Raw genomic sequence first — 22,042 nt, forward strand, 5'->3', positions numbered from 1 at the left:
CTTATTCTGGAGCAACTATTGAGGAATGTGGAACAGAGCGAGGGTTGGAGATGGTAGGGGGCAGTTACCAAGCTGGAAGAAAGAGGTTTATTCTTTACCAAGGAGCATCCATCATCTAGGAGAGGAAAAGTTTAATAGGTCTGTGTCTCTGTTTCCCTTCTTAGCCATTGAGCCCTGGAAGGTGAAGGAGACTTCTGCTGGGATTCACAGTGGAATGAAAAGGAAGGAAAAGATGGTTTTTCAGCTGAAAGGGATAGATTTGGGGTTTGTGAGCTGAGGACGGGGAATGGGAAGCATTGGGAGTTTCTCAGCCAGCAATAGGAAGCTGTATTTGCATACAAAAAACCCTGACAGCAGTGATAAGTGCATGGAAAATGTCTGTTGCAGATCCCACGGCTGCCTCTTTGGCCTGAGTCATTTTGTACACATGGCCTATTCATGTTTGTACCCAACTCTCTATTTCTAAGTAAAGAAAAACTTGACATAATATTTATTTATTTATTAATTCAGGATCAGATCAATTCTAGTCCCATCTTACAAAGAAATTCCTGGGATGCACACAAGCTTTCCTCTCTGCACTTGCGAGTACAAGTGCTCTGGCCTAGTCTTCCCTAGCAGTTGGGTTCACAATTTTCCCCAGGAAGAGTATGCTGTGGGTGGTTTTGTCAATAATCATCATCAGGAAGGGCCTGTTGAAGGTGATGTGAAGCGGAGGATGAAACCATCCAGAAAACGGTGTTATTTCTAGCATGGTCGCTGCAGAAGCCTCTGTGCCATTCTCTCTAACATCGACCGTGGCCTTGTGAATTGCCTGGAAGGAAAGCAAAGATTATAATGTAGGCAGAGAAGAGAGGGAACCAGCTGGGGAAAAAATTGCTTGCCTTAACACTGTGAGAAGGTAATCTTTAAAAGAAATCACAGAAATAAATGTAGAACTTGTGTGAAAAAATACTAACGTCCAGCCCTTCCAAGACAAGCAAAGTCTGCTCTGAGTTTAGGGAGAATTCTCTTCAACACTGTTGGAGTCAAACTTGGCTGCTAGCAAAGACTGAACAACATAGAGGACATTTACTGTTCTGTTGTTTCTCAGAGTAAGATTTTGTCCTTAGTATTGAACATAGAAGTAAGTTTTCATTTTGCATCAATTTCTGTGTATGCAAAAAAAATTCTTTCTGCAAAGGCACAATAGTGACAAGCTTTATAGTTTTTCTTTCTGTAACACAGCCCACAGATAAGACTTTACAGGGCTTTCTATGGGAAGTATAGCAAATTCATATTTAGGAATTCACATGATCTTATTTCATTGTCTTTGGTTAGCCCTCTGCTTTCTTCCTTCATTGTCCACAGCACATCTAAAATTTCCTCTCATGAGTCCCTGCTACCCTCCCTCTATTTACCTGTCCTGTATCCATAATCTAGATGTCCATATGTTATAAGACATTATACATTATGAGGAATTACCAAGTCATTAAACAATATATAATGGAAGGACCTGTAGAGGCCATCGAATGCAACCAATGCCACACTGTGTCACCTCTCACACTAGATAAGGTTACACGGGGTCTAATCCAGTCAGGGTTTGAATATTTCCAAGAATGGAAATTTCACAGACTCTCTAAGTAACCCATACTAGTTTTTGATCACCCTCGTGGTGAATTTTTTTACATATCTGATCAGAATGTCCTATCTTCTATCTTGTGTGTGTTGCCCCTTGTCATATCACTGTGCATCTGCAAGATTGTGTGTCCACCTTCTCTGCATCCTCCTAATAGGCATCTGTAGCCAGTGCTAAGAACTCCCTCTTCACCATCCCTTCTTCTGACTGAACAACTCTAGGTCTCCCAGCCTCTCCTCATACATCCAGTGCTCCAGCCACATAGCCATCCTACTCACCCTCCAATGGACTCACTCTGCTCCCATGTGTCCACATGTCCCTTGTGTTGGGGAGCCCCAAACTGGATGTTTAGTACTCCAGAGGTAGTTTCACAAGTGCAGAATAGAGGGGAAGGATCACTTCCTTCAGGACACAAAGCACATATCCCACAGGACACTGGAGAAATAATTTTGTTCATCTGTATATTCATTTCTTGTTTGTGAAATGGGGCTATCCTGGTGCCACAAGTCTGTTGTCCATATACATTCTGAAGTGCTCAGATAACAAAAGCTATATACATAATACCATCTCTCTTTGCATACTTACTTTGGAAACCTTCAGAAGGGTTTCTTCTGCCACTCCGGAGAGGTCAGCCTGGTTACTGAACACCTCTGTCACACCCATTTTCTCAAACAAGCTCTTAACATCATAGGAGCCAGAGACAGAGAATTTTGGAAGGTCCAGGTAGATTTCTCTTTTCAAAAATAAAAGAAAAATGTGAGTTTGTTATTGCAAGATTCCTTGATGCAGTAGCTATGGCAGGTATACACCCATCCCAAATAGCTGTGGAGCTAAGGTTTGGCTTCCTAAGACAGAGATAAATCCCATGTTAGAGAAGCAGAAACTGAGGTACCTATACCACCAACCACAGCCTGATCAGTGGTGCAGGGACAGAGTGATAGTCTAGGAAAGCGACTGGCTGGAAACTATCATCCAGACTGGAGAAAAATAAATTGTATTTTCTTTTGAACTAGATTCTTCCTACTGAAGGCAAGTTCCTGAGGGCAATGTACCCATGTGCAGGATCCTCACAGCTGGTAGCACTCTCACTGCTGTGACTAAGGGGGCTAAGGAGAGGGTTGCCTTTAGTTAGGAAATCACTTGATTCCTTGTCTGAGTTAAAGAAACTAAGCAATGCTTGTTCCTCAAAGCTGTGCTTAGCAATTCATTTTGACATCCTAAGCTTTACCTTTCCCAGATGAGTAGTTTTGGCCTGTTCAATATTTAAGCAAAACCACAATTAAAATATTACCTTATTTTAAGTGATTCCATCCACTTGGACACTGTTTCTTTCAGCAGAGCATCTTCCACGTGTTTCATTTTCCCTTCATCAGGCAGAACAAACAATGAAGTAACATTTCCTGTGTAGGGGATTTCTACTACCCAGCAAGACAAATTTTCATCCCTGTGAATATTAAAGGCTTTGTTTTGATGCATCATTTTGACTTTAACAGAATTCCTGGCATCCAAGAAGAAGTCATCATCTCTTGTTTTCAAATTGTTGAAGGGTTTTTCCCAGGAACCTTTTGACAAAAGAATGAGTACAGAATTCAAAAAAGAGACTAATAGAGGCATGTAGCATTAGTTGATGCTTAAAATGTTGTAATTGAACAGTAGAGGCAGCAACAAGCCTATCTCAGTTTAAGGATGCTTTGGAAAGAAACTACCTCCTTTCAATGGTTTCAATAAAAATCACACAAGAAAATATAGGTTGAGGGTTGCCATAGAAAAGAGATGAGCCTCTGCCTGTTAAAGCAATGGTAAATTTTTCATGGACTCCAACCATGCAAGTGTTATCCGCGTTTGACCATGTTTTGCACAGCCAGAAAGGCACAGAAACCTGTGGTTTTCAACACATGATCATAAGTTCCCAATCTCATACTTTCTGAATATTTTCAGCTCTGAACCTGGCTTAAAATTGATATGATATTAATCAGTTCTTTTATTTTTTCTTTTTTTTTTCCTCATATAGAAAATGATTTATCATACCTGGCTTTCAAATATTTAGCTATATAATTTAAAAATAGGAAGATGTGTTTTAAATTAAATGATAGGATAGGTTCACAATCTGAAAAAAATTACTTTTCTTAGAACTTCCAGAGCTTATATGTATAACTGCTACTCGTGTTTGTCACTCACCTTTAAAGAAAATGTAGTTAACAAGAACCATCATGGTGTTCGGATCAAGACTCTCAACTAAATCAACAATTTTGCCATGTGTTTTTCTTTCCACGTACTCATTGATTTCCTTTATAGCCTCTGGAGGATTTTGAAAGTTACTAGAAATAGCTTCAGAATAATAAAAATGTATGACATCATCCAAAAATTTTTGAAGAAGTTTCAGTCGATCATCTATGAACAGGGCATTGCCCATGTTCAACTGGACTTCTCGATGAGGGTCACTCAGCAGCTGGAGGACACACTGAAATCCTTCATGTATCTCCTGCTTCTCCATCTCTGTCTGGTTGAAGAAAAGGCCTTTGTGCAGCTCTCTGAGTGTGTTTGATCTGGCCCCCAGGGACAGCATTGCAAAGGCAGTGGAGATGCTCAAAGGAGAGAAGAAAATGTTCTTGTTGCCTGCCTCCTCTCTGACCTGCTTGTAAAACCTAAATGCAAAGTCAGCGTTGCTGGGGGCTATCTTGACATGAGGGAGGTTTTCATCTTCAGCCTGGGAATGGTCTTCTGGGGAATGAGGTATTTGTTGTTCCTGCTGCTGACCCTGGACTTGAAGTCCAAGAAGTAACAAACACAAATACAATGCAGACTTCATTGTCCTTCTGAAGAGTTCTGTTAAGAAAGAACAGAACAACTTTTAGATCTAGAGAATTTTTTCTTTCCTACATAAAATGTTTTTGTGTTCTAGATACTGAGTTTCGGATGCCAGTTGTTAAAATTACTTTTCTATTTAGAAATACTCTTCTACTTGGCCTCCTGGATGGTCTATGTCTAGTAATTTCTCTTAGTTTGTGACCAATGAGCAAAGGAAGAATGATAGTAATGTGGCATTGCCAGGAAAGAATCAGTGTTGTGTAGGCTTTTGTGAGGTATTATGTGTGAAGTAGTTCTTGCCTCTGACCAGCATGGCCTTAGTGCACTCCCTAAGTGCCTTGGGGTGCATGACTGAGTTAATCTGTGGGCACCCATGTATGTGGTAAGCACTTTGGCAGAGGGACCAACTTTTGCTGATATGTTTCTCTACTACCCATGGTCTTGTTACGACATTAGTTTTCAAAAACTGCAGAGATACAGTCAGTTATAGCTGTGAATAAAATCCACCTCAATGCTCATCCCTTAAACTCTTCATGTCTTTCTGTCTCTTTCATAGCAGCTCTGACTCAAGACCTATATTGTTATTTCAAGATATTACCTTCAGTGTTTCAGCAAATTGAGGACAAATTGAGGAAGTTTATCGGCTCTCTCTGTTGCACATAAATTACCCATAAGGCTGTGAAGCCGGAGACTCAAGAGCTTAGGAAAAGCTACAGTGGAAAATGCCTTGTTGTGTATGTGTAATTTGATGACATTTTCTCTTCCTTTAACTGACTTAAGCAAATTCTACACAACCTCACAGTCTTTCTTCTGCCCTTTTCAGGGAAAGAACCATGAAATATACTGGAGAATAATGTTCTCCATAGAGTTCCTCACCTAAATTATCTCGAATGACAGAAACTCAAATCCATGAAGTGGGCAGTGGCCTGCAGGAAAATCGAGATGGTCTGAATATTGTTTAGAGCAGCTATATACTCATCCTGGAGCATGGGCTTCTGCCCCCAAATCTGCCTCAGGCTGTGTGTCTAATGCCAGGTTTAGGTCTTGCATCAAACTTTTCATGGGGAGTTGTTAATTCTAGGTTCCCCCTTTTCTGGCTGCCCGTTATGAAACACTGGAGATACAAGATATGGAGGGGCTGAGTATGGGAGTTGTGCTCAGCATGTGTAAAATTCTGGATAAGAACATCGACTTGGGAAAAAAAGCATTCTAAATACTGGTAATTCATTTTGGTCTGGTAAGCATTTTTTTCATAATTCCCCCAATCTGCTTTTGAGAGAGATTTGATTTATCTTTCTGGCCTCTTAACTGCAAGTCATCTGGTCTTTAAGCACACTAGAGAGAATAATGCAACTATCTTTATTCCTGCATCAGCCTAGAGTAGTCAGGACATTGGGATTACAACTAAATTTACTCATTAGGCATCTTGGTATTGACTGTTGAGTATTCATTTTGGACTTCATGTCCCAACCATCCTGTCACTATAGCTATGAGATAGATCACTGAATGAATCCTGCTTCAAACATCCTGAACATGCTTTCAGACCCTAAAATAATTTCCAATTACTGTACAAAATAAATTAATCTCAGAATTAAATACTGTGCATTAAATAGCAGGGATCACACACAACATAAATTAAAAGACTTCTAAGAAAGTACAATATGGTACTTACTGTGCTGGACCGACCTTTCACAGTGCTTCTTTCCTATTCTTGATCTGCCTTCTAATATTAAGTTAATGTCCACTGGTAAATATTAAACAGGGCAAATAAGATTTATTTGCAAAGCAAAGGTTGAGCAAGCTATTTTTTTTCTGAATATCAATTACTGTAAGTCCTTTGTTTCCCATCACACAGGCAGAATGATGCCAGCACCTAGGGCTCTAAAGGGAGAGAAGACCATGGACTTTGCTACTCTTGGGCTTGGACAGAACTGTTGGCAAAAGAGCTTTGCAAGGTGGTCTGGCATAACCATGGTAAATGAGTTTTAGAGAACAGAACATGAAAAGAACTGGAAAGCTAAGAAAGGGCCAAAGCAATGGACACTGTGCCTGCACTTTGTAAGTGAACTCTCTGCACAGGATGAAACAATCCCATCTAACTGAGTACCCAAGGCAGCAGCAAGTTTGTTCAGGAACAGCTCAGTATCTCCATCCTGCTCTGTAATGCACACTGTAGGTATACCCTAACTGGTATTATTTGATGGACTCATTAACTTATTAGAAAAAGGATAGTTGTGGGAGAAAGCCCTAACTACAAAATGTGGAAAGAACACCTTTGGGAACAGGATCACCACGACGGCAACCCTCCGGAATTAGACAAATTAGAGACACTTACAGTTTAAGCTTAGGACTTGTGATTGTTATTGTATGGTTTCATTTCAAGTTTTGTTATTCCCCCCCATGCAGCACCCACGCGGCTTCCCTGGACAGCGCCATGTTGTCTTGCCCACTGAGCCAGCCCCGCCTCTGTCCTAATCCCATTGGTCGTCTCACCCGTCTCTCCCCAATCCCTGGGTTCCTATTGGGTTTTGATCCTCCCCTTTCTCCCATTGGCTAGCTGAGTACCTAAGCCCCCTCCTTCCCCTGAGCCTTTACCCAATCACATCCCACTTCCTGAGCCTTCCCCCAGAAGCCTTAAAAATCCTCTGTCTGTTTGAATAAAGGCTTTTCATCATCGGATCCTCAGTGTGTGAATATCGTGGGTTTTCCACCCGGCACAGTGGCTAGCGCCATCCGGCTCCGTCTCTGAGAGGCTGTGAGTGGGGAGCCGGTCCCTCGGTCAACACCTGTCAGATAGTCAGAACACTGGTTAGGTTTTTGAAACACCTTTGATGGGTATTTTAAAAACTACTAGAGCAAAAAGTAAAGTATAGTATAGCTTGACAAATAGCTAAAATAAGAAAACAAATGGAAGAATGAAATGGGCAAGCTTTCCCATAGCAAAATTTTAGCTGAGGAGAACATTTCCCCCCCGTGTTATATACGCAAAGGATAAGCGTGAATTATATACATACAATATATGTCATTACATACATACTGTATACTACCTTACGCTGGGTTCCCTTTCAGAGGAAGCTGAAACAGGCACAATTTAGCTATTTAGAAGGTTATTTAAGGGTGAGATGCATGTCACCCATCCTAATTAGCAATGACTAATTATTTCCATCGAATGTACATGATTTTGCCCCAGGTAAACTTACAACTTATCTACACATAGGAATCAATCCACCATAGTTATTGCTATGTAACTACTCTCTCTTACAAGACAGAGGTAGGGTTGGTCAGAATGTATTTCTGCAGAGAGGGGTTTTTTCATGACGTGCAAGTACCCAACAAGTTTATTTTAGTATTATGTAAAAGGACCAAGTCTCAGGAGCAGCAAGTATGCTGTTGCTTAACTCTAGCAATGAGAAGCTATTTTCCTCAAGTCTAGGCCTGCCTACTGTAGTCATTTGGACCAAGGTTTGGTAGAGATAGTTGTGATCGTGTGTATAATGTGATATGGTATTTATTTGTACAGTCATTGTAATATATTCCCTTTCCCCCACTTTGAGTCTGGTGTGTTTTGTCTGGAAAAACCCATCTCACATTACGTTGAGATATGGGAGGGGGAATGGAGCTAGGGAACTAGATTTTTGGGCTATCTCAAACCATGACACCTACATAGATAGCATTAATCTTTCAGCCCAGTCCTAATGCTTGGCTAATCATCTGAAGGATGCTACTATTTCCAGAGACGAATTTCTGGGAATGGCAAAGCTGCTGCAGTGATTCCTCTACTTTCTCCCAGGACATGCAGCAGCACTCAGCATGTCAGAGAAAGGGTGGAAAGTTGCATCTGTCTCTGCTCACCATTCCCAGGCACCAGCTTTTCTGATCTGACCCGTCTTTTCCTAGGCAAGGTCAGCAGTTACAGCAGACCCACAAATGATCATTTGCGAAGAATCAGTTTCCCAGCAATTCCAGACAGATCAGCATGGATAATGAATGCATCAGTCACACCTAGTCCTTTGAAAATCTCCCTTAGGTCATAGGTGCCAGAAACAGAGGCTCTTGGAAAACGTGTCTCCTGTTGAATGCAATGGAAAATGAGGGTGAATCACCACATGTAGGTATCACCTGCATCTCTGCCAGGTGGCAGGTCTGTGAGAACCCAGGGAAGGGAAAACAGTTTGTTGATTCACTGCACATTCCTGTAGGTGAAAATGTCTGTGTCCCCAGGACAGGTGTCACTGGGAAATGCAAGGCTAAGCTGGAAATTTTGTGCAGTTTTGCAGAAAGGAGATCCATCAAGGGGAATTACACAGAAGAGAGTATGGAGCTCCTGGATGCTTTGAGATATGCAGTGGCTGGGACAGGAGGACTCTTGCTCCAGGAACCAGGGGACTCATAGAAAGGACTGACAAACATGCTTTTCCCATTTCCCTAATAATGGTCTATATGAAAGGAATTAAGGAATAATTTAATTATCTCTGTCCCTACTGTCTGCTCAGTTATGCAACGTCTTGGTTCCTCCTTGCAGGAGCAGTTTCATCCTATATCATTAACTTATTTCTGTTGCTGTTTGGTCATCAGATTATTGTGCTAGCTTTGCAAGTTATATTTCTGGGTATTCCAGGGCAAAGGATTTATGATTGCAAAAAGAAAATATCAGCAAGATAAGGATTGAGCAAGATGAATGTGTACTTTGCAGGATAAATCCTCATCCTATAAAGATCTATCATTCAACATATATCTGTGAAAAGTTCATCTAAATAAACTTATTGATACACATAAATCCAGTAAAATCAGGAGTTTGGTATAATCGCAAAATCGCTGTAACTAGAATAAAATCAAGTCCTCTCTGTATACTTATCTTTTTCTGTAAAAGGCATCCCACATGTGCTCTCCACGTCTTACAAATATTCATCCTTTCCTCCCCAAAAAATGAAAGTACTTCAGGCTCCCACTTCAAAAAGCAGCATGACTGACAGAAAGAAAAAATGCTGAAGAGTAAGCAAAAGTATGTGACAGAACTGGGAATAGTAGCTAGACCTTTTCTATTTTGTTTTCAGCTTCTTCCACCAATGCAATAGGAGTCCTTGAACCAAATTTTCATATAAACTCATAGTCTGCTAGATGTAAGTTTTATAAATAATCTATTTTATTTCTTCTGTGTTATGTCTCAGAAGGAAATAAGTTATTATCAGGGTGTGATTCCATTTCTCATAACAGACATTTTACCTCAGATGATACTTTCATCAGTGTTCAGAAAACAATATTTTATGTTTTCTGCTTTTTCTGTACCTAATCTCCTAGCATTGAAAGAAAAAGGATTCCCAAGAGTATATAAGCATTTAAGACCTGATGTGTATTGCATTGGAGTCAATCAAACAGCATTTTAGTGTTCAAGATGGTTAATCTGTCACTGACAGCTCATCTCAAATTCTACTAATGTATTTTCCATACTGTCTTCCCAGATGAAGATATTGGTGTTGTAGACCTACTTAACACTACCAAAGCTTTTCAAAATAGCTGTTATAAGTTTTATAAAAATCACTCAAATAAAATAGGGGAAAAAAAAAGTAATAGTAGGTAAACTGCGAGGCCAGAATTTTGCTCTCAAATTGAATCTTAACTTGAATTCCTTTTTCCATCAAACTCAAGTAGTTAAGACTGCAGACCAAACCCCTTAATTAAGTACAACAGTACAAGAACTTAGACATGGCACATGTAACTCCTAGAATTAAAATAAATGACAGAAAATGAAAAGTGGTGTGCCCTCCTGAGTGTCAGTGAGGTTAAAACCCAGCCCGTCCAGCACCTGAGCCTGGCTGGTGGCTTTGGAGACCAGGGCCAGCAGAGCAAAGGCAGCAGAGATTCTGACCAGGGAGAAGAAAACACTCTTGCCGGTTTCTTGGGCTGTCAGTGTGTGTTCCTGAGGACTTTACATTTGCAGGACCCAAAAGAATCTCCATTGTGTGTTTGCTGCTCCTGTGGTGCTTAGTTTTCTTACAGTGCTTGTGGCCACTGGACTGTTGACAGTCAGGGACAATGGGCTCACACGCAGCAAAGGAGCATTGCATGCAATTATGTATAAAGAAAAAGCAGAATCAATTCAAGGTTTCTTGATCTAATTGTAAGTAGATTTCATATCTGGGTACCATTCCAGAAACAACTCCTAAATTCATCCATCTGGCCCCTTGAGAACCTCTATAGCTTTATCAGGTTATAGGAACATTTGTCTTTCTGACTTGCCAGTAAAATAGCTTCTAAAAACTTTTAGCAATCAAAAAATATGAGTTTGCCTTTAGTCTGGCACTGTCTTTGAGGTTGAATTAATCACCTGGGATCTGGTTATATCTGTCTGACTCAGCACTAGTTTGGCAGTGGTATTACTGCAGCCATGGTCTGCTTTGTTTAACATCACTGTCAGATTTGAGGAGTGAGGAGCTTTGCATTTTATCACCTCCATCTCTGCCTGCCTCTGCACAGTTGGAAGGACAGCTGCGTGACATTGACTTTGGGTGCTGAGTCTTTCTCAACAAGGGGTCCACCTGCCAAGGGAGAATCTCCAACGGCCTTTTTCTGCCAGCTCATTCCAGTTTGAAGTGTAAGGCTGCACCCAGCAAGCAGCTAGGTCTCTGAACTAGTGACATACTTTCTGGATCATAACAAAAATCTTGGTTTCAGTATTTTTAAGGAGTGGATATAGATGATGGACAGTGTCCATACTTCCACAGTAAGTTCTATCACATTTTAAATAGCCTTTGAGTTCATTTATATTACAATGCAGTAGAATTAAACTTGTGCTTCATGATAGTTTCTATGTGCTCATTTGTGAAATGTTAAAGGTATCTGCATCATCAAAGCATTGCTGTATCATCTGAGGACCAGCATAAATTCCTAATGAGGAGCAGCCTTTTGAAAATAAGCATGCACAGTTACTGTGACAACAAATGCACAGGACTATTTAGAAGAAACCACCAAAACACATCTATGCTAAGTACATGGGAGTCTCACAATCTGTGCCTTACAGTAGTTTTGAAGGATGTTTCCTGAACTTCCTAATCTTATTCCACAGAAGGGCAAAGGGGCTCCAGTTCCCTCACTGTTCAGAAGTAGCTGGTGAAGGCCTATCAGTATGACCTGGAACTTAGTGTCATTCAAAAAATGCAGATCACCAGCAGAGTGGGAGCTTATAGGGCTAAGTGCCAGAGGGACACTTTCTGACTCCTCAGTTGTTCACTCTGGCTCCATTTGTCCCAGTACATTGAGCAGTTCTGGGGCCCAGACCTGGCCATCAGCCTGTAGTCACTCACATCCTTATATTTTTAGTACAGTTTCAGACACATGCCATCTATGATTCTTCCAAACAAGTGCTAAGCATGCTTTTGGAGTTAGCACAGGCCAGGGGGTATTTCCAATAAGCAGCTTGGATGACTTGCAGGGTTAGAGTTAAGCAATGTGGATATAAGCAGTGATGAGCCATTTGACCTCATGGTCAGAGAACAGATCTCGGAGCACTTTATTTACTAGCATAGATGTAAACTCTGGAAATATGATTAATCTCAATGTTTGTTTTATTCCTTCCAGGTATTCATACTCTACTGCTTCTGAACTTCTGTTTAGAGAAACTTCTATTTACAAGAAATACGTGATCAAGTCTATAACACAATTTTAGTAACACTTTTTGTGTATTTAGCTGACTAAAGCATTCCCCAGCTCTAATTTAGCCACTGCTTCCACTTAGGATGTTTATGTAGCATTTCTTACTTAAAAGGGAACTCAAGGAAGCCAAGACATTGCGGGTGGATGCCATCAGCTGTGAATGTCATAAAGGGGAGTATAGCAAAAGACTTGACCTTCAAAGGAAGCGCCTAGGCATGGTCTGAAAGTGGCTGACTCTCCCAGTGTGTGGTTTGCAGCTATGCCTTCCTTTTACTGGAAACCCTACCAATGTCAGAAGCTATAGTTGCTTCAGCCATTACCTACTCAACAGTGTATTTTGCAGAGAATTCATTTGGATTTATCCACCAAACCCATTCTCCATCCATGGAAGGACAGGCCTGTACTTCCATCTTCTAGGCAAAAATCCTTGCCAGAATTTCAGGTCCAATGCTAGCTATCCTTTTGCAAGGGTTGGCCTGACCAGCCTGGAGTTTAGGATGTTGGAGGTGTGAGACTGTCTGCCTTCAGGAAAGGGGTACATCTGACCATGAATGTTCCTGAATATCCTGTACTCAAGGCAGATTCTTTAACTGCACAGACTGGTGTGGGTAGGTAACAGTTACCTTGGAGAGATTGAACTCTAGAGAGTAGCTCCTTCTTGGATACTAATTGCTCTATTATCAAATTGACCTCATGACACTATCGACTCAAATTTCTGATTAAATTCCTATTCACCTGTTTCATTATATTTAAAGAAATTGAATCAGGACCAACACACTGAGAAGGGTCTGGTTTTTTAACCTCAGTCCATGTTGCTATACCCCTGAGCAGTATTAAATATGTTTATCGCTCTTAAGCATCTGCGTTTGATCCCACAGGATGGAACAGGGAGGGAGCCAAGCTGACATCACACCAGACTGGCTCTGTTTCTGTCAGCATCCATCTCTTGTCTTGCTCAATATCTTCTCAAGTGCCAAGTCTTGGATTTGGATTTTGACACTGCCTTGGATTCATAAGGCTGCGTTAGGAAAGGTGTGTCAAATTGACACAGACATCCTCAGAGAGGGGAGAAATCATTTTCTCATGGAAATAGAACATGACTTTTTTCATCAATAACATTCACATGGAAGAGAAGAACTAAAATATTCCTGAGTGGACTACATTTGTATTTTAAATTTCCACATCAGCCCTTCAGCACCAGGGCCTGGTGAGAACCAGCAGCAGCTGGAGCAAACCTCAGCACTTTCTTTCCTTCCTACCCACAAATCAGACATGGCCTCTTAACTTGTACTTTATTTATTTACAGTGTTTTAAACTGATTGTCTCAGCTGGATATTACCTTGCTTTTCAAACATGGCACTTATCACTAAAAGGCTGATTTACAAAATTCTTCATAATTCACTAACAGGTGTATGTCAGTTGTTACTTTCAACTGAAGGAGAAAGCAAGAACAGTGTTTTTAAGACACACTCTTACCTGACTTCTTTGGAAAAAGAAAATTGTTAGTAGCTGTTTTGATATAATTTTAAACATAAGAAATGATAATTTTATAAAATACAATTCAAATCAATAAGACCAGTCACTGACCAGTCATTTTTCAGTTGGATTTACAATTTTTCCCATGAAGAGGATGCTCTGAGTATATTGATCAACAATCAACAGCAAAAATGGATGGTCGAACTTAACAATAGGAGGAACAGAATGAGGAAGAAAATCTATGCCAGTGACTGCCGCAGCCTCTGTGCCATTCTCATGAATCTTCAACAGGGCCTTGTGAGCAGCCTACAATAAAATACAGCAAGAATTAATGTATTTGAATCACTGTGAAATGATTCAAAGTTAAACACTAAGTTAATTCAACTACAACCTTTGACAAAAACTGCTGGTAGGCCAGGAACCAGGAAGAAGGGCACTACAGCTCATGGTTGGTTTTTTAGCAATGGTGTCTCAATAAGCAAGTATTCTCACATTCAGTGTTCCTCACCCCAAGTGCATCCCATACAGACCTTACCCACTGCACGTCTTTTGGAATTAACTGAATATTCAAGCAAATTCACAAGGAATGACAGTTTCAAAGGGAAAGGAAGCCAGGCTCCAGAACTGCTCTATATGTATTCCTAACAGCACATGCATTACAATTTAGCCAGTAGACTACAACCTTGAAACCAAATTTTTTATTAAATTATTTTTGGGCATTTTTAATATTTTTCTTTTACTAGCCCCAAGATGTTAGAAAATTGTAAGTGCTGCTTTCAGAATGCCTGTAAGAATACTAATCTTTGTCTTCACATTATTTTCAGTAAGTGGGATGTTTTCCTCAAGTCTGGTCCATCTTACATGATTAGCACTCATCAGAGCCTTCGATAATAACATCAGTTTTTAAATTCTTTAAAATTATACAATGCATCTTGGAAAAAGGCTGCTTTTTCTGGTAGATATGCTGATGCAAGACATCCCCAACAGTTATCCATGGACACTTCTTTCACATGCGGAAAATGCGCTGTGTTCAGTTTCCGGTAAAGTGCTAAACCCACCTCTCCACCCACCCACCACCTTTGCCTGTCAGACAAAAGGCAGATCTTATCTCCAGATCCTGGAGAAGTCTGAGAGAGTTTACAGTGACTTTATCAGCTAAATGTTCTATTTCAGAGTATCAGCCAGCCCTAGCAATAAGTAAAATTTCACATCTTAGCTTAGGGTAAGGCACTCAGGTGTTAAGGAATCCACAGACCATTGTTTCTGCTGACAAACTTACTTTTGAAACCTTCACATCAAGGTTTCCTGTGATTCCAGACAGATCAGCCTGATCAGAAAACACATCAGTTACACCCAGGTTCATTAAGATCTTCTTTAAGTCATAGGTGCCCGAAACTGATAGTTTTGGAATATGCACTTCTATCCTCCTGTTAATTCAAAAGAAAATTATGGTAGTTATTGCAATCAAAGCATGCCTTCGACTGAAGATTCCCAACTTGCTGGTGGTTCTTCTGTGCTAAAATGTTAGTCTTTTAATCTAAACGAGATGACAAGAAAAAGAAGATGGGAAGATGATAGTCTGGAGGATAAGGAAAGTATGGAAGGAGAAAAATATCAGTTGGGCTTTCTTGTATGATTCTGCAACACAGTCACTTGGTAAGACAACAAGCAGTAGTGCCGCCAGCATTTTTGGAACAAAATTTGCATTCCTTTTCTAACCTTGATGGCTTTTCTTTTGGAATTCACACCCCATTCCCTCTGAGGGATCTGACTGCTCTGCATTATGTTAATGTGCTTAAGACAAGAGAAATGGAGACACTTAATATCAACTAGAAAATATATGGGGAAAAAAATTTAATTTTCCACCTCACAGACCTCTTCCCTTACCACAAGGCAATGCTGATTCTAATTTTCTGCTGAAAGTATCAAATCATCAAAACACTTGGTCTGACCCTTTACACTTATTCCATTGCTTAAACCTCCCATCAACATCACAGGCTTGTAACTGTAAAACCTGATCATAGTATTCAGACTTTGGATTCTGACTACCTTGAATCATCAAATCAAAGTTCTATATTTACCGTCTTTGAAGTGATTTTTCCCATTTAGACACTGTGTCTTTTGTCAGGCCACGTTCCAACTGTTTCATTTTTCCTTCATTAGGCAGGATAAACAGTGCTGCAACATCTCCCTTGTAAGGAATCTGCACCACCTTGCAAGACAACTTCCTGTCAGAGTATGCTTTATAAAATCCATCTCGAGTCATCATCTTCACTTCAACTGAGGTCTTCGCATTCACATGGAAATAATCCTTGTGGGTCCCTCTAATACTGAAAGGATTTTCCCAGTAGGCTTAAAACCAAAAGAGAAATAATGCAATTGAATACTTACTTCAAGGAGGATATCTTAATATAGTCTAGACTAATGTACACTAGATAAACCCATATCTGAAGATTTACTTGAAGATAAAAGGTGTTATGAGTTTACTAAAGGTCTTGTTCCCTGTCATCTTTGCTCTACTGCATTCAGCAACAACTAAATATCTCAGGTTAAATTTTGTAGGGACTTGTACAACACCTTTCTAAGTCAGATAAATTACATGAAGTAACTTCCTTATATTACCTTATGTTTTATTTGAAGCAAATGAAAGCTGACCAGGATCCAGTGACTTACTCTCTGTTTTCAGAATATTGCTTGTAAAGCAAGTTTCACAGCAGAAGTCTGCCCTTTAAAAGGTAACATGTTAAGCTCCTTACATGCTTTTTCGTGTTCTTCATGTTGTAGCACTAAGGAAAAGCTTACATGCCAGAGCAACCCGAACTTTTGGTCCTGAACATAACTGCTTTATGGTAAATGGAACAGGGCTTCCAGGTCTTTGATCTTCAAAGTGGTTTTCTCTTGATGTTTATTGAACTGAATTTTCTATGATATTTTATTTTGTATTGAAACAGGTCACTCACAAAACAAATAGGGCTTACAGCTTGCCATTCTGTAAGTATGTTCTTTTTTAATATTGACTAGAAATAAACTAAATTTGAAAAATAAATAATGGAATGTGAACTCCACACTATTCTGATTGCTTTATAACCTTTCCTCCTTGCCCTCCAGAAAAGAAATATATTCTGGTACGGTACTCAGACTAGGCACCTGAGACTAGGGCATCCAAATTTAATTTAAGAACTTGAAATAAAATCTGTTTTGCTGAAAGTTCATCTATTTCTGAACATTCATTTCTGAGTGGAAATTCTATGTGTGTCCTGCATACTGCTACAAATAGATATAACCTCTAAGAAGTTAATCATTGCCAAAGTAATACATTCACTAATACCTCTTGGGATATGTATAATGTGGTGACAAGTTGTAGAACATTTAGACTTCAACTCCAGAGGTACCTACCCATTTTAGACATGGACTGTAAATAAATTAAAATTTTTGGTAATTTCTGTTAATCAGCATTTCTAGAATTTAGTTTTCTACTCCGTACAGCTTGTGAAAAGATTTTAATTTTAAAAATAATAAGTAGATGAAGTCTGATGGAAAAATTTAACTATGCATGAATCTGTTGTGCTCTGGCAATTCCCTATACTTGAAGATTGCAAATAAATGGACTTTTATTCTTAGAAGTCTAGACATATGCTAGAAAAACTTAGACATGGAAGACATTTCAAAGTGTGAGAACTTTCAATATTTTTCATGATAGCCTCCTCCAAACACTTGCCTTTTTTAAAAAAATTATTCAAAAATAACTTAGCATATTTGTTTTAGTGCAGGTGAAGCAGGTGCTGCAGTAAGTAGCATCTATGTAACTTACCTTTGAAATAAATATAATTAACAATTACCATTAGGGTGTTTGGATCAAGTTCTTTAAGTATTTGCTTTATATTCCCATGAGTTTCATTCTTTACATGATCATTGATCTCTTTTTTAGCTTCAGTGGAATTCTGGAAGTTACTAGAAACAACATTTCCTCTGTACAGTTTTTTGATGTCCTTCAGAAATGTTTTCAGTGGCTTCAGGTGATTGTCCATGAACAGGGTGTTCCCCATACTCAGCTGCACCTGGTTGCCAGGGCGGTTCAGCAAGAGGAGGAGATGACGAAAGCCATCATGTATCTCCTCCTCCCGAGTGTTGGTGAGGTTAAAGGCCAGTCCTTCCAGCACCTGAGCCTGGCTGGTGGCTCTGGAGCCCAGGGCCAGAAGGGCAAAGGCAGCAGAGATGCTGACTGGGGAAAAGAAAATGTTCTTGCCAGGTTCTTGGGTGGTTGCTTGCCTGTAAAACCGAAAGGCAAAGTCTGTGTTGCTGGGGACTATCCGCTGGCAGGACTCAAGAGGATCTCCCTCGTGGGAATGTTGCTCCTGGGGTTCAGTTGCATTGGGCTGGTCACTGTGGTGGTCAGTCTGGGTCAGGCTGTGAACATTGAGGTGAAGCAAGGCCACCAGAAAGCACAGTGAGAGGGTGGCCTTCATCTTTCTTCACAGCTACTGCATGGACAAAGAACAAAATGGTCTTGGATGCTGGAGGTCAGCTGTATTGACATCTCATCTTTTGTTTCTATCTGCTACTGCCTTCAACTGGTAATCGCTGTTATCTCCTGACCTGCTCCTTTGCTATGGAAGTGTTTTTTTTAAATCATTTGCTTCTGAGTTTATCTGTAATTCCTGTCCATTCTGTTGCTGCCTACTTCAGTTCTGCTTTACTCCAGCTACAGAAGTTCCTTGTTGCTGGAGAAAGAAACGTGGAGAAAGAAAGAAACAAGTGAGTATTAAAGGAAAATAAGAGTCAGAGAGGGAGAACAAGAGAAAAGGCTTTTTTTTTCTTTTGTCTCTATGTAAATCTATTTTAAAGCAAGGCAGCACAACAGAAGCATTGTGATTAATTCTTTTATGTTCATCTCTTAAGAACTCTTGGGATTATTATGTTATTTGGGATTGAATGAGGCTTACGTTGAATGACAGTGCAATGTCAATGGAAAACAATATGAGATTGCAGCATTCAAAAGTGATATTTTCTCTTTTTCCTGACTCATGTTAGCATACAAACTGACTAATCATGAGAGCTGGTAAAATTTTTCTGCTTCAATACCTGATTTAGGTTAAAATATGTTTGTTTACTTTAAATGACCACTCATGTAACGTGTTCCAGATGGGGGATACACACAGGAAGGAACACATCCTGTCATGGGAGGGTGAGGTCACTGGTGTGGGCTTGGCCTCTCCTGTCTTTCCAAACTTGGTATCAGCAGGAAGGTCTCCTTTTGTAAGGTAAATGGGCCTATAGCCAGAGTAGCGCTCAGCAGTGAGAGGGGATCATGGCATCTTGGACATTTGGAGTGACTGGGCCTGATTTTTTGTTTGTTTGCTTACTGCTTTCTCTTTTACTAGTTAGACCCAGAACATGCTGGGATGATTCGTAATGTCTAAGATGCTTAACCTGTCAGAAAACAGGTAAGAGCTATTCCCATTAAAAAGATTGTACCAATGACAAGAAAAGTAAGTCCAAATAGCCTTCACCTTATGTCCTACTTGAAATGGAACAGCTGCAGGGCAGATGATCATGAGTTACCTGCTCACCCCCCAATCAGTGGTAAAGGCACTCAGCAGAGCAGATGAGAACTTTACTGGTACTTTCCCCACCCTGTGTCAGCACTCTGACCACTAAAATTCGAGTGAAAAGGAGCCAGCTTGTCCTTCTGCAGCTTTGCTCTATGTGATCTGAGTAAATTGGGACTTACAGGGGAAGTTGGCATAGCGAAATCAATTTGTGAATTCTGTCTGGACCATTGTGGTGCAAGTCATTTACTCATTCACTTCAGTTTTGGTTATCTGGTTGTAGAATAAAGGTCTCTATGTAACCTTTCTTGATCTCACCAAGGCTTTTGATACTGTGAGCAGAAAAGGTCTGTGGCAGATTTTGGAACATTTAGGATGTCCCCCCAAGTTCCTTAAAATGATCATCTCACTTCATGAGGATCAACGCGGCCAAGTCAGATATGGCGATGCTCTTTCTGAGCCCTTTCTAATTACCAATGGTGTGAAACAAGGCTGCATTCTTGCACCAACTCTATTCACAATCTTTTTCAGCATGATGCTCCAAAGGGCCACAGCAGACCTCGATGATCAGGATGGTATCTACATTCGATACCGTACTGATGGAAGCCTTTTCAACCTGAGCTGACTGAAGACCCACACTAAGACCTTAAACCATCTTGTCTGGGAGCTCCTTTATGCTGATGATGCTGCCCTTATGGCCCACACAGAAGCAGCTCTGCAGCGTTTAACATCCTGTTTTGCAGATGCTGCTGAGCTCTTTGGGCTGGAAGTCAGCTTAAAGAAGACAGAAGTTCTCTATCAACCTGTACCTCTAGAAATCTTCCATCATCCCCATATCACCATTGGCCAATCAGAGCTCAAATCAGTCCAGTAGTTTAATTACCTAGGCAGCCTCATCTCCTCGGATGGTAAGATTGACGGAGAGAGAGACAACAGGTTAGCAAAGGCATATAGTGCTTTCGGAAAACTCCATAAAAGAGTATGGTGTAATAAACATTTGAAGAAAAGTACCAAGATCAGTGTTTACAAAGCCATTGTACTGTCTACTCTTTTATATGGTTCCGAATCATGGGTCATCTACCGCCACCACCTGCATCTCTTAGAACGCTTCCATCAACGCTGCCTCCATACAATACTTAACATCCACTGGTCAGATTATGTGACCAATACATCTGTTCTAGAACAAGCAGCAGTCACAAGTATTGAGGCCATGTTGCTGAGAACACAGCTGCGATGGGCAGGGCATGTCTCCAGGATGAAGGACCACCACCTCCCTAAGATCTTGCTTTACGGTGAACTTGCCACTGGCTGCCGCAAGAGAGGAGCCCCAAAGAGGAGATACAAGGACTCCCTGAAACAACATCTCAGCCTCGGCCATATTGATCATCTTAACTGGTCTATTCTGGCCTCAAATCGGGAGGCCTGGAGACACACCATCTATAACGCTGCTGTTTCCTTTGAGAGTGCAGGCAGGATCACTCTTGAGGAGAAAAGACAATGCAGAAAGAATTGTGCCTTGCAGAATATACCATCTAAGGAGTCTTTCTGCTGTGCCTTTTGCAATCGGACATGTCTATCTCGCATTGGCCTCATTAGCCACCAGTGCGCTTGTAACAAATGTGGATAGAGCCTTTCCCAAATCTTCGTTCGCGAAGCCCAGCCATGATGACTATTCAATATTTCTCGAAATCAAGTTCACCTGTCATTTGAGTGCTTAGAAACCAGGTTTCATCCTTGAAAGCAGATGTGCTTTATGACTCACTTAGCTAAAGGCCAGATAGCTGTATCAAAATCATTAAGTTAAAGATAACTGGGTACTTACATTACATTCAGAAGGCTCTTGCTCTCATATGGGTTGTGCTGTTTCCTGCTGCTTTAGTCATACTGCTGTTTTCCTCTGTTAAACATTACGTGGCTTCAAATACATATTACCTAGAAGCACAAAGGTGAATGCTGATGAAGCTAGTTTTCTTGGATGTTATATGCACCTGTCCACATTTCCTCACTCCAAACAGAGAGCAAAGACCATGGGGCCTGGCTGGTCAGTAGAGTGGAGTGTTATCCAAAGGAGTAAGCAAATATTTATTGGAAATGAAATTTTGGTGCCAAGAGCAGCTACTTTGCCCTATATGCTACCTGAGATGGATATAACTGTTCATCTGGAGACACAATTTTGCCCAGCACTAAATTTTGAAGACCAGGGTGAGGGAGCTGCAAGGAGCACCACTTGTGCTCAGCCATGCTACCCAAACTACTGGACTGCACTTATGTGTCAACATGTCTTTTATTTCTACGCAGTAGAGACTCCAGTGGTCACTATTCAGAAGCCAGTGAGTTGTCTTGGCCTCATAAACATTTACACTTCTGTTAAACATTACATGCATCAAAAAAAGTTATCTGAAGACACAGATAAATACTGATGTAGACATGCAGAGAAGGTAGAAGTCAGTGATCGCAGGGCCAGCTGGCTTTTATGTTTGCTGTCCCCAACATGCATAATTGCCACCTGCAAACACACTTTGAAGAGGAGAGGGCCATGGCCATGGGTAGTTGTACTACCACATACACCTTTCTAGCTTATTGCCAGCTGGTGACACAAATGCTAAAACATCTCGTGAGGTGTGTTATGGCCTGCACTGGGGCTTTAGTTTTTTGATCATGCAGCTTGGGGATCTGTTACAACATGCTAAAGCAAGCTAACTTCTTTTATGGAAAGAGCAGAAAAAGGTAATTGATGTGAAACTTGTTTTTTCTCCCCAAATGAACTTGGCAGCAGTTCAGAAACAGTCCCACACTCTGAGGCTTTCTTTGAACCTTGGTTTAGTCACAACAGAAGAGGAAGCCTGGGCAGTGGAGTCCACTGTGCAGCTGCAGGGCCAGCTGAAGCAGAAAGTAACAGGAGAGAGACTCAGTGCTATAAAGAATTACATGCAAGAGTTGGGGC

General features: G+C 40.7%; 2 protein-coding genes across 5 annotated transcripts; both read right to left on the reverse strand.

Annotated features, from left to right (window-relative positions):
- Positions 1 to 478: 478 nt before the first annotated feature.
- On the reverse strand, positions 479 to 6,859 carry LOC113986588 (alpha-1-antitrypsin-like). 3 transcript variants are annotated; one of them, XM_027718384.2, is made up of 6 exons: positions 6,759 to 6,855; positions 6,096 to 6,167; positions 3,794 to 4,441; positions 2,907 to 3,177; positions 2,201 to 2,348; positions 479 to 811 (listed from the first exon to the last, which is right to left on the reverse strand). In XM_027718384.2, the coding sequence occupies exons 3-6, from the start codon at positions 4,422 to 4,424 to the stop codon at positions 602 to 604; spliced, it is 1,260 nt and encodes a 419-aa protein (XP_027574185.2). In that variant the 5' UTR covers positions 4,425 to 4,441; positions 6,096 to 6,167; positions 6,759 to 6,855; the 3' UTR covers positions 479 to 601. The 3 variants fall into 3 exon arrangements, with proteins under 3 accessions (XP_027574185.2, XP_027574186.2, XP_027574190.2); XM_027718385.2 differs by having other exon boundaries at positions 6,096 to 6,304; positions 6,759 to 6,852; XM_027718389.2 differs by lacking the exon at positions 6,096 to 6,167 and having other exon boundaries at positions 6,759 to 6,859.
- Positions 6,860 to 11,967: 5,108 nt separating this feature from the next.
- On the reverse strand, positions 11,968 to 21,300 carry LOC113986587 (alpha-1-antitrypsin-like). 2 transcript variants are annotated; one of them, XM_027718381.2, is made up of 6 exons: positions 21,235 to 21,300; positions 20,921 to 21,030; positions 17,361 to 18,030; positions 15,631 to 15,901; positions 14,829 to 14,976; positions 11,968 to 13,855 (listed from the first exon to the last, which is right to left on the reverse strand). In XM_027718381.2, exons 3-6 carry the CDS (start codon positions 18,013 to 18,015, stop codon positions 13,664 to 13,666), a joined length of 1,266 nt encoding a protein of 421 aa, XP_027574182.2. In that variant the 5' UTR covers positions 18,016 to 18,030; positions 20,921 to 21,030; positions 21,235 to 21,300; the 3' UTR covers positions 11,968 to 13,663. The 2 variants fall into 2 exon arrangements, with proteins under 2 accessions (XP_027574182.2, XP_039238611.1); XM_039382677.1 differs by having other exon boundaries at positions 17,361 to 18,270.
- Positions 21,301 to 22,042: the final 742 nt, after the last annotated feature.

The sequence above is a fragment of the Pipra filicauda genome, unplaced genomic scaffold, assembly GCF_003945595.2.
Source record: "Pipra filicauda isolate LSUMZ 115617 unplaced genomic scaffold, ASM394559v2 scaffold27_size4233163_pilon, whole genome shotgun sequence".
Lineage (NCBI taxonomy): Eukaryota > Metazoa > Chordata > Aves > Passeriformes > Pipridae > Pipra > Pipra filicauda.

What these genes read in the sequence shown, in the direction of transcription:
- LOC113986588 (XM_027718389.2), bottom strand. Translation starts at nt 4,424, where the DNA reads ATGAAGTCTGCATTGTATTTGTGTTTGTTACTTCTTGGACTTCAAGTC. An exon ending in ATGGAATCACTTAAAATAAG is followed by an intron (nt 2,349 to 2,906) that starts GTAATATTTTAA and finishes ATTTTTGAAAAG; the next exon opens with AGAAATCTACCTGGACCTTC. An exon ending in CCCTTCTGAAGGTTTCCAAA is followed by an intron (nt 812 to 2,200) that starts GTAAGTATGCAA and finishes CTTTCCTTCCAG; the next exon opens with GCAATTCACAAGGCCACGGT.
- LOC113986587 (XM_027718381.2), bottom strand. Translation starts at nt 18,015, where the DNA reads ATGAAGGCCACCCTCTCACTGTGCTTTCTGGTGGCCTTGCTTCACCTC. An exon ending in TAATTATATTTATTTCAAAG is followed by an intron (nt 15,902 to 17,360) that starts GTAAGTTACATA and finishes TTTGGTTTTAAG; the next exon opens with CCTACTGGGAAAATCCTTTC. An exon ending in TTGATGTGAAGGTTTCAAAA is followed by an intron (nt 13,856 to 14,828) that starts GTAAGTTTGTCA and finishes ATTTTATTGTAG; the next exon opens with GCTGCTCACAAGGCCCTGTT.